Source organism: Alexandromys fortis, unplaced genomic scaffold (genome assembly GCF_014885135.2).
Source record: "Alexandromys fortis isolate MF-2015 unplaced genomic scaffold, M_Fortis_MF-2015_v1.1 scaffold_4, whole genome shotgun sequence".
NCBI classification, from domain to species: domain Eukaryota; kingdom Metazoa; phylum Chordata; class Mammalia; order Rodentia; family Cricetidae; genus Alexandromys; species Alexandromys fortis.
The window spans coordinates 840,025-852,119 of record NW_026067944.1 but is presented as its reverse complement, the minus strand read 5'-3'; the positions used below and the strand labels follow the sequence as shown (position 1 = coordinate 852,119).

General features: G+C 39.1%; 1 protein-coding gene across 7 annotated transcripts in view; it reads left to right on the top strand.

The window, feature by feature from the left end:
* Esco1 (establishment of sister chromatid cohesion N-acetyltransferase 1) overlaps positions 1–12,095 on the top strand; it is a 90,384-nt gene that overhangs the window by 36,342 nt on the left and 41,947 nt on the right. For all 7 annotated transcript variants that reach the window (XR_007592951.1, XM_050148830.1, XM_050148826.1 and 4 more), the window contains 4 exons: positions 2,927–3,035; positions 5,037–5,100; positions 7,148–7,262; positions 9,430–9,561. Coding sequence is in view for 6 of the 7 variants with exons in the window: in XM_050148830.1 (XP_050004787.1) it covers positions 2,927–3,035; positions 5,037–5,100; positions 7,148–7,262; positions 9,430–9,561 (420 nt within the window). In the remaining variant the exon portion in view is untranslated. The remainder of the gene's footprint in view (positions 1–2,926; positions 3,036–5,036; positions 5,101–7,147; positions 7,263–9,429; positions 9,562–12,095) is intronic.

Sequence of the window (12,095 nt, the reverse complement as noted above, 5' to 3'; positions counted from 1 at the left end):
TGTGGGCTTTCTGGAATTAGTATTGCTGTTGACTTCTAGTTTTAAGCCCTGTTGATCCGATAAGATACATGGGGTTATTCCAATTTTTAGTGTTGTTGAGGTTTGTTTGGTTTCCGAGTATGTGGTCAGTTTGAGAAGGTATATTCTTTTCTGTTTGGATGGAATATTCTATAGATGTCTGTTAAGTCCATTTGAGTCATAACATGTTAGTTCTCTTATTTCTCTGTTTACTTTTTGTCTGACTGACCTTGTCCAGTGGTGAGAGGGGAGTGTTGAAGTCTTCCATTATTAGTGTGTGGGGTTTAATGTATGATTGAATCTTTAGAAGTGTTTCTTTGACATATGAGGGTGCCCTTGTATTTGGGGCATAGATGTTCAGTATTGAAATTTCCTCTTGTAGGATTTTTCCTGTGACTAATATGAAATGACCTTCTTTGTCTCTTTTGATTAATTTTAGCTTGAAGTCTATTTTGTTAGATATTAGGATAGCTACACCGTCTTGTTTCTTAGGTCCATTTGATTGGAATATTTTTTCCCAACCCTTTACTCTGAGGCGATGTCTGTCTTTGAGTTTGAGATTTGTTTCTTGTATGCAGAAGGATGGATTCTGTTTTTGTATCCAGTCTGTTAGCCTGTCCCTTCTAGTATTTTGTGTAGGGCTGGGTTTGTGGCTAGGTATTGGTTAAATCTGTAAAATGATGAGCAGCAGGCTGTGTCCTGCCGCCCGGCTAGCTTGGCCCCGAAATAATTACACAGAAATTGTATTCATTTAAACAGTTCCTGGCCCATTATTTCTAGCCTCTTACTGGCTAACTCTCCCGTATTTGTTTAACCCATTTCTAATAGTCTGTATATCACCACGAGGTCGAGGCTTACCGGGAAAGATTAACCTATGGCTGTCTCGGGCCAGAGCTTCATGGCGTCTGCCTGACTCTGCTCTTCTTCCCAGTATCCAGTTCTGTCTTTCCCGCCTACCTAAGTTTCTGCCCTATCTAAAGGCCAAGGCAGTCTCTTTATTCAACCAATGAAAGCAACACATCCTACACCATTTCCCCTTTTCTGTTTAAACAAAAAAGAAAGGCTTTCACTTTAACATAGTAAAATTACATATAACAAAACAGTTATCAAGCAAGAATTACACCGTTTAAGTGTTTCATGGCAGGTCCTTTGAAGGTCCAGATTCACGTATGCACCCTCTCTGGTCTCTGGTTCTGGCTTACTGGCTCAGAGGTTACTCCCTGTACCAGTTCCTTTGGAGTTCGCTGTCTCAGGCTGTCTCAGGTCTGCTCTGGACCAGGTTGCTGGCTCAGTCCTGGTCTGCCATTGTCCCGGGACTGGATTGGCTCCTGGCTCCCACTTCTAGATAGCTGGTTCAGTCCTCTTTCTTTATTCTGTATGTTTAGTGTTTGATTATTAATGTGACAAGAGGACTTTTTTTTTTGGTGTTAGTCTATTCTGTTTTCTATAAACTTCTTGTGCTTTTATAGGTATTTCTTTTTCTAGGAAAGTTTTCTTCTATGATTTTGTGCAGTATTTTTTCTGTGCCTTTTGAGCTGGTCTTCTCCCTGTTTTATTCCTATTATTCTTAGGTTCAGTCTTTTCCTGGTGTTCCATATATATATATATATCCTGGATATATATATCCTGGATATTTTGTGTTAAGAGTTTGTTGTATTTAACATTTTCTTTGATGAATCCATTTCCTCTATAGTATCTTCAACACCTGAGATTCTCTCTTCCATATGTTGTATTCTGTTGATGCTTGCAGCTGTCGATCCTGATCTTTTACCCAGATTTCCCATTTCCAGAATTCCCTCGGTTTATGTTTTCTTTATTGCCCCTATTTTAGCATTTAAATCTTGAATCATTTCCTTCAACTGATTATTTTTTGATTGGTTTTCTTTAAGGGATTGTTGTTTTCTTCCATTCTTTTTGTCTTTTCCTCCATTTTTTTTTAAAAAGGAATTTTCTTTCCTCTTTAAGGGCCTCAGTCACCTTCATAAAGTTATTTTTAGGTTTTCTGCTTCATTTGAATTGGGATGTTCAGTTCTTGCTGTTGTAGATCCACTTGTTTCTTAGTGTATTCTTACACTGTTGTCTACCTACCTCTTCTTCCAATTGGTACTGGTAGAGCCTATGCTTCAGGGATTCCCTCTTCCCCCAATTGGTGGCTGTGATTTGCTTGATTGCTACTCCGGGTTCAGGCAGGGCAGAGTGTCCAGGTCACTCCTCCAGGTGCAAGTGGGGCCAGAGCTCTGGCGGTTGCTCCTCTAGCTGTGATGCAGCAGGGTAGCTGTTTCTCTATCAGGCTGCTGTGGCGCTCTCTTTGTTTGACCTCTGATGCTGATTCACAGCTGTGGGTTGCCAATGCTGTTTCAGGTTCAAGTTTAATAAAGGAAAATAGGCTGGTCAGGTCAATATAGAAATTTAATGTGAAGCATATAGATTACCTAGTCAAGTTAATGGAGCAGAAAGAAACGGGAAATTGGTGTTAATATATTTTATTTGGTCCTTCACATAAAAATACTGTCATTTTAGTGTGTGTGTGTGTGTGTGTGTATGTGTGTGTGTGTGTATGTGTGTTGGGCTTTTTGGTGTTTTGAGATAGGGACTCATTATGTAGCCCTTGCTGTCCTATGTAGACCAGGATGGCCTTGAACTAACAAATCCGGCTGCCTCTGCCTCCTGAGTGCTGGGATTAAAGATCCAGTAAACTGTTTTAAATTTAGCATTGATACTAATGGTAACTGATACTAAGATGGTAACTTTTTGCAATATAATGAACAACTAACTTTAGGCATATCTGTGAGAATTACTCCAATTATGAAGTATTGCTACAAAAACATTTTTAGTAGTCAGAATTTGCTGGAAATGTATTAGAATAAATCCCAGAGACTGACTTAAAAATGTTGGCATATGTGTTCAGAATTTCAGCTTATGTTCGGTATCTAAGGTGGAGAAGAACTCATTAGAAGACATTGCTGCTTCAACTCTTCCCAGTCAAGCAAAGATTGATGGAGACAGAAAATTTCCAGGTAATACTTTGACATTTTTTATTTGTATTTTACAATATTAAATGGTCTATTTATTACTGTTAAGGCAGAGGCAGGCGGATCTCTGTGAGTTCGAGACCAGCCTGGTCTACAGAGTTAGTGCCAGGAAAGGCTCCAAAGACACAGAGAAACCCTGTCTCAACCTCCCCCCCCCCCAAAAAAAGAGAAAATATTTATGTGAAATAGGTCTGTTAACCATTGTTATGGTTTCTGTTTTGGTGTTTGGCTGGCTTCTAACTCAGAGATCCACCTGCCTCTGCCTCCTGAGTCCTGGAACTACCGTGACCACCCTGCTTTCTTAGTGTAGTTTTGAAATTGTGGTTATCGTTAATTCTTTCAGGGGAATTGCTTCTATTGGGGGAGTACTTAAATGGCTCTCTTTTGTGTGCCTACTTAATGTTCTTTTGTTTCGGTAGCTCCTTTCTTAAATTCTGTAGAGAAGGACTCCTTAATGAATTGCTTAAGTTGAGGGTATATGCTTATTTCTCAGATTTTATCTATTTGTGCTTTACCCTTGTGGGTTTTTCTATTTAACCCTCAGTACTCAGTGAGTCTGTCTTTGAATTAAAAGTTAATCTATGTTTCATATTTTCCACTTACACTGTACAAAAAGCTCTATTTTATTTTATTTCATTTCATTTTTTCAGAGACAGGGTTTCTCTGGGTTTTTCTGGCTGTCCTGGAACTCAATCTGTAGACGAGGCTGGCTTTGAACTCACAGATCTGCCTGACTCTGCCTCCCACGTGTTAGGATGAAAGGTGTGCACCCCCCCCTCCCCCGCACAAAAGCTTTCTAACCTTACGCAGGAGTTCCAATAATCTGTGAACTGTTGGATAGATGTTTACTCATCTATGTCAAATGAAGCAACAGAGGATCTAGAGCTCTAATTGTATTATTTCCTCTAAAGAAAAATTAGACTTGGAGCATGGTGTTGGTCAGCTGCTGCTGAGTGCCCGCATTTCACTCAGTAGTGGAAGAATGAGTATAGTACATGAGAATTCCATTTACTGAAAAATAATGTGCCTTAATTGAGTTTAATTATTTCTATAGTTAACATTCTAAAAAATAAAATTTTACCTGGCGGTGATGGCACACACCCTTTAATCTCAGCCCTTGGGAGACAGAGGCAGATGGATCTCTGTGAGTTCTGTTCCTACGGATAGGCTCCAAAGCTACACAAAGAAACCCCGTCTCAAAAAACCCAAAAACTATAACAAAACAAAAAACTCCCCAAAATTTAAATAAAATGTTTTTATTTCTGTTTAGATTTTAGTCATGTAGCCATTGAGCAAATTTCTTAATATTTGTTAATGATTAATGGAATTTAGGGATAAAGGGAGGCCAGTTGTGGTGGGGCACACCTGTAATCCCAGCTCACAGAGGCAGGTAGATCTCTGAGTTCAAGGCCAGTCTGGTCTACAGGAGTGAATTCCCAGGACAGCCAGGGCTCTGTAGAGAAACCCTGTCTTGAAAAAGTAGCAACAACAACAACAAAAATCCACCAAAAAACAAAAAAGAACTAAATCTATTAGACCCCTTTGCATTCTCCTTAGTCTGACTTTATAGTGTAAAGCTTTCTGCCTCAGTTTGAAAGGTGATTTCCAAAAGGGTGGTTTTAATTTTATTAGTTGTTTATTTTAAATTTTATTTTGAGATTATAATTATGTCATTTTTTCCATTTCCTTTCTCCAACCCTCCTATATACTCCTCCATGCTCTTTTTCACATCCATGGCTTCTTTTATTAACGTCATAGGGCAGGAGAGACTATTCAACAGTTAAGAGCACTGGCTCTTCTTAGAGAACCCAGGTTCAATTTCCAGCACCCACAAGTGGCTCAGAACTATCTGTAATTCAGTCCCAGAGAACATGATGCTCTCTTCTGGCCTCTGAGGGTCTAGACATTGATGCAGGCATTAAATACTCACTTATTCATTTTAAAAATAAGTTCACTGTACGTTTCATGTACTTTATTAACTCACAGGCTCAGCTCCTAAGCAGCCCCACAGTGTACTCGGTAATGAAGCGTCCATCAACAGCAAGCACAGGTAAGGCATCACTTTCATTTAAGAAATTGTACTTGAGAGTTCTTAGATTTGTTATTTAGCAACCCAACCCTAGTAATCATAATTTACTCACATTTTCCATTTTGTTGCTGTTGAAAATTTTTCTTTTTCTTCCTTCTTTTCCACACCCCCACCATGCTCCTTTCTCTGTGTAGCCTTGGTTGTCCTGTTTAGACCAGGCTGACCTTGAACTCAGAGTTCTACCTTCCTTTGCCTCTTTGCTGGGTTTAAAGGTATTCCAGTGTCCTTGAACTTTTTCTGTGCCTATTCAAGTAGAAACCTTTTTAAAAAGTTCTTTTTGTTTTGTTTTGCTTTTTTGTTTTTTCAAGACAGGGTTTCTCTGTCTTGGAACTAGCTTTGTAGACCAGGCTGGCTTCGAACTCACAGAAATCTACCTGACTGTCTCCAGAGTGCTGGGATTAAAGTCATGTGCCATCACTGTCAAGTTTAAAAAATTCTTTTAAAGCTAATGTGTTCTGAGCATATTACTTTCCTACCTCTAAATTTTGTTTTGATTTCCTTGTGAGCGCATTTCTTGTTTTCTTCAGTAGCTATTTAATCGACATTCTGCTTGTTGGTAGCTTTTTTTCTGTTAAACAGTAGTGACAGATTATTAAGTAAGTGAAGACATAAGTTTTGCCCACTTGCGTGAGTATATATGTGGCATGACTTCCCAGCTCATCTCTTTTCACAGTTGTTCTGATGTATGCTGCCAGCAGTAGTAAGAGTTGTTTCCCTTCACTCTTTGAAACACTGGATGGTATAGATGTGTGAGAGTGCCTTAAGGAAAGGAAAGGCCTCTCTCTTTAATGCCAGTGGTGAGTCTGACTTACTTGCCTGACCACCAAATAGTCTTTAGGTGCCTAAAACTACAAAACCTAAGACATTCAAGCAACAGTAGACCCCGCAGTTTTGTTTCTTGATAATTAGTAGCTTTCTTTTCCTTTTGAGCATTTTTTTTGTTTTGTTTTTTTTTTTTTTTTGTTTTTGAAGACAGGGTTTCTCTCTGTAGCTCTGGCTGTCCTGGCCTCGAACTTACACAGATCCTGGCTTTGACTTAAAAGTTTATAATTGACGTAATAATGCATGCTTATGAGATACACTGTGCTCTTTCAATATAGGTATCTCGTACAATGATTGAATGAGAGTAACTAGCATAGTCACCACCTCAAACATGTCATTTCTCTGTGTAGGAAGCAATGACAGTCCATTCAGAGCTATTTTGAAAGACACAGTTGCCGTATGTGCTATGAATATTAGAAGTTATTTCTTCTTTTCAGCTGCAGCCGCTCCAATCTGACAACAGTCTCCCTTTTCACTTCCTAGCTTTGGCAACTTACTATTTTTTGAGGTTAACCTTTACCTTCCAAATATGAGATTTTACAGTTATTTACTTTCTACCCTTGATAATTTCATGTAACACAATATCCTCCAGGCATATATGTGTGGCTGCAAATGCCAGGATTTCTTTCTTTTTTCTCTTTTCCCCCACTTCTTTTTGGTTTTGAACTTTTAATGAGGAAAAAAAAAATATACACGAGTTCAAAATCATTGTGTTCTATGTGCCATTGGAGGAGATCTGGGTCAGATGTTATGGCATAAGTAGTTAACAGATTGTATCACCATAGATACAGTCACACAATGCCAGCATGGGTGCTAGCAAGGTTATTTTTTGGGTTTCCTCTGTCAGTCAGAAGCATTTTGGGGATCCCATGCCTGATGGGGGAAAGACGACCAGACTCTGGGCACTGCAGCGTGCCCTCCAGCACTCCACCTCAAGCAACACATCTCATCATGCTCCTTGCTCTCAAGTGGCTCTTTGGGTACCTGGGTTTGATGTGTCTGCTGCCTGAACAAGCTGCCTACCAGCACAAGATGCCGCCTACCTCTGCCTCCTGTGTGCTCACTTTGATTTTTAAAAGGTTATCTTTTTTCCTCCTTGAAATTGAAATTTTTTTGTTAGAAATGAGTTCTTGTCTTTAATGATTGACATTATATAGATATATAATATCTAATAATTTTTTTAAAGAGATATACCATCAAATCATTCTCAGCTAAAGTATAATTCTCATTTGGAGATAACCATTCCAAAGGCCTTGAGACTGAAAGAATCCGAGAAAGTGGATGAAAAACAGCTGATCATAGTAAGTATACAACTTACCTATTACTATTACCAATAAGTGTGGTTGTAAATGAATTATTCTTTTTTTTTTTTTTTCTTCTACTCCCACCCCCCCAAGCAGACAGGGTTTCCCTTTGCAGTCCTGGCTGTCCTGGAACTTGCTTTGTAGACCAGGCTGGCCTCAAATTTAGAGATCTGCCTTCCTCTGCCTCATGAGTGCTGGGATTAAAGAGTGTACAACAATCCGGTACAATGTTCTTAAAGTACAAATTAATTCTTTCTTGATCATTATAATTTTTATTATAGAAAGCATTTCTGGTGTTATTATAATCTCCCTCTTCCCATAATAATAATATGAGTAGCTTGAGCACTACCTCCTCCCAGAAGTTTATTTAAATATTAAAATGACTTGGAACTTAGTACAAATAACTGTTTGTATAACATGTCCATACAGTGCCAAAGGATAGTAGAAACTTGGCTGTCCGTTGGTAGATGAATGTATAATCACAGTGGTTACTTATCAGCCTTAAGAGAGATTCCTACACCTGTGCAGCACGGATGAGCCTTGAGGGCCATATGTTGTGTGAAGTAAGTCAGTCATGAAAAAGACTATGGGATTTTACTCACCGAGGTGCCAAGAAAGAAGGATGGCCACTGCTAGAGATTTGAAGGGATGGGAGAATAGGAAGTTACTGTCCAATGGATGTAGAGCTTAGTTTTGCAATGAAAAAAGTTTGAGAGATTGTATAACAGTGTGAATTAAACAGGTACTACCAGCTAGGTGGTGGAGGCACATGCCTTAATCATAGCACTTAGGAGGCAGAGGCAAGTGGATCTCTTGAGTTCGAGGACAGCCTAGTCTACAAAGCAAGTTTGAGGACAGCCAGGGTTAACTTCCCCCACCCCCTTCTTATTTATTTGTGTATTTTCCTTTTCCTTTTTTGGTTTATGAGACAGGGTTTTTCTGTAGCTTTGGATCCTGTCCTGGAACTAGCTCTTGTAGACCAGGCTGGTCTTGAACTCACAGAAATCTGCCTACCTCTGCCTCCCGAGTGCTTGGATTAAAGGTGTGCACCACCGTGGCCCGGCTAGTTGCTTTTTTTTTTTCCAAGACAGGGTTTCTGTGTGTAACTTTACAGCCTCTCCTGGAACTTGCTCTGTAGACCAGATCTACCTGCCCCTTCCTCCCAAGTATTGGGATTAAAGGTGTGCACCATTACCGCTGGGCAACAGCCAAGGCTACACAGAGAAACCCTGCCCCAAAAAACCAACCCCTCCCAAAAAATTTTAAGTTAAGTTTTAGTGTGTGTGTGTGTGTGTGTGTGTGTGTGTGTGCAGGTGCTTGAGCATGCACATATCTGTGCCATAGTGCCTCAATAGAGGTCAGAAGACATCTGCTGGGAATTGGTTTTCTTCTTCCATGTGGGTCCCGGTAGAGGGCAATAATGCATTATTTTTGCTAGTTTGTAATTATTTTAAATATGAAATATAAATTAGCTTTCCTGTATAGATTTTTTATTATATGGTACCTTTGGACTAAGTTTATATTGATACATATTTTCTCAGTTCTTTTAAATGTAGTAAACTCTTGAACAAGTCCATAGGTTTTTAAAATGGACTGTGTGTTGCAGGTATGAGCCTGTGTGTGAGGGACAGATTCTGGAAGGTGTTTAGTCACTCTCTCCTTAGTGTTTGAGACAGGGTCTTTCACTGAGCATGGAGCTCATCAATTCAGCGAGGCTCCCTGACCAGCAAACTCAAGGGCTGGGATTTGAGACTTGTATCAGTGTACTAGCTGTTTAGATAAAAATTTTAATTTAGTATAACTATGATCGGGGGGAGATGCTCTTGTGTCCATGTGGAAGTTAGAGCACAGATTTACTGCACACAGATTTTAGACTTCCATATCTTAATTTAAATGTTGCTTTTATAAATTAAGCAATTCTTGTTTTATGTTCACATAGTTTTTTTTTTTTTTTTTTTTTTTTGGTTTTTCGAGACAGGGTTTCTCTGTGGCTTTGGAGCCTGTCGTCCTGGAACTAGCTCTGTAGACCAGGCTGGTCTCGAACTCACAGAGATCCGCCTGCCTCCGCCTCCCGAGTGCTGGGATGTTCACATAGTTTTGGAGACTGTGTTCAGAAATAGTTACTTTGGCAAGGAAGAAAACATTGTTTGTTTTTTATAAATAGGATGCTGGACACAAAAGGTTTGGAGCAGTGTCCTGTAATATCTGTGGAATGCTTTATACAGCTTCAAATCCAGAAGATGAAACCCAGCACCTACTTTTTCACAACCAGTTTATAAGTGCTGTGAAGTATGTGGTAAGTAGACTTTGTGAATTAAAGCATACATTGCAGGTAATTAGGTTAGACTTTTAGTGAAATGAATTGCCAAATTTAAGTTGTTGAAGTTTTTTTTTGTTCTTAGAGATCAATAATATATACAAAGTATGCATGACATGCATGGATATTGATTTCCTTTAAAACAAAACCAAATAAAAATCCAGGGAATTTTCCGAACAGGTTGCTACTGTGGGAATTTTAACTTAGGTTATGTTTTTCAGTGTAATTGGTTTTCAAAAAGTTATTGTAACTTTCTGACTGTATTAATTAGCTTGTGCATAGATCTTTTTTTTTCTTTTTTCTTTTTCTTTTTTTTTTTTTTTTTTTGAGACAGGGTTTCTCTGTAGCTTTGGAGCCTATCCTGGTACTAGCTCTTATAGACCAGGCTGGCCTCGAACTCTGAAAGATATGCCTGCCTCTGTGTCCTGAGTGCTGGGATTAAAGGCATGTGCCACCACTGCCCGGCTGTACATAGTTCTTAAAACTTTCCTTTGACTTTAATAATTACTGTGGATCAATCTATAATAAATGTTCATGTATCTTATTGAAATCTGTATTTGGAGATTATAGTGTATATCTTGTGAAATAGGTGGTTTGGGGACTCTTTCCTGTTATTAGAGTTTGTCTTTACAAAGTTAAATGTAAATTATATTTGAGTACAAAATCATAAATGCATTTAAGGCATAATAGGTTTGTTTAATATTTGCTTCTGGAAAGAGCAAATTTGTTCACAGTTTTGATCAATTCAGCCATTTGTAAAGTTATAATTTAGTATAATTTGTTTACCTGTAATTGAGATTTTTTTTTTAATTCTATACTTTACCTTATGTACTGTACATTGACATTAATAAGACCTCCAGGATATCTGAACTGAGCTTACTAGTTCATTTCATTAGGTAATAGGTACTGGATCACTTAAAGGTCTTAATAGTCTCCTGTGTAAATTCATGTACTTGGCTTTCGTTCAGTGGTTTATGTTCATTCCTTCATGGTTGAACCTTTTATCATTTTTCCAGTGTTACTGCTACCCAGGCTATGTGAGACCTTCTTTTTTGGTTCCCTACTCTGCTTATCCTTTATAATTCCTTATTTCATATGTATGTGTATGCATGGATATAGGCTATAATTGGATGGTTTATCTTTTGCAGTTTAGGCCTTTCTAAATTGGCTCTTAACATTCTTTGCTGTTGTTTTGTTTTGTTTTTTCAAGACAGGGTTTTTCTGTGTTGGCTATCCTCCTCATTCATTATGGAAGGCTGGCCTCAAACTCACAGAGATCCTCCTGCCTCTGCCTACTGAGTGCTGGGATTAAAGGTGTGCACCACAACAATTTGGCTGTTAACATCTGTACATCTAGAAAAGAAACTGGTGCTGTTAGCTATCTAATTACAGAGTGAACCAGATACAAGTCCTTTGTATTTAATCTCATGTTCATTTAGTTTCTTTCTTTTCCTTCCTTCCTTCCTTCCTTCCTTCCTTCCTTCCTCCCTCCCTCCCTCCCTCCCTCCCTCCCTCCCTCCCTCCCTCCCTCCCCTTTTTGAAACAGGGTTTTTCTGTTTACCTCTGCCTAACCTAGAACTCAGGTGAGCCTGTTTCTGACTCCTGGGTGCTGGTATTAAAGCATGTGCCACCACTGTCTAGCTCATTTAGCTTCTTAAAAATATAAAAAAAAAAAACTACTCTATTTAAAGGTTTAACTTTAAGAAAATTCTTGATTTCTGAGAGGAACAGAAAAAAATTCATCCAAGAAATAGGTACTCTGCTTTCTCAAAGTTCTGGGAGAAGATGCTTTAGAGTACAAAGTGTAGTCATCACCTGCACCAGTCCTGGGTGTCTTGTAATGCTTCAGCGTACTGTAGTAACCTGGGTCCAGCCTTTGTCACTCCTCCTCAGATGGATCGAACACTAGGGAGTACAGCTAGTGATTGTTTTATTTTGAGATAAGTGCAACGGAACAAATTGAATTTAGCAGTTGGTCATATTGATGTCATTAAGTTTTGCTGTTTTGAAATGCGGTGGTGGCGCATGCCTTTAATCCCAGCACTTGAGAGGCAGAGGCAGGTGGATCTCTGAAGGCATAAGTCACAAACAATGCCACACCAGTTTGGAGTTATGATTAATAGGGCCTTATTTATTTAAAGGGGAAAAAACTTACAGATCACCGTCCCAGACAAAGCCATCTTCACAACCAGGAAGGGAGTCTAGTCTCCGGCGGAGCAGGAAGTGAAGAGAGAGAGCAGCGGAAGTAGCCCCCTTTTTAAAGGGAGAGAGACCACGCCCAATGGGCTGGTATCACAGCAGCTATTGGTTGGAGGGGCAGAAGGACCTCCCATAACACCTCCCCCTTTTGTTTAAGTAAGAGAGTTCTAAACCTACTGCGAAATTATATACAATAAGTACAAATATCCTATTCTAACTAGCTTAGGTCTTGTATAATAAATAACTTGGCCAAGTCGTGAGAGAAAAGTAACTACATTTATATAGTCTTCAACCCCATCGAAGATCTGAGAAGG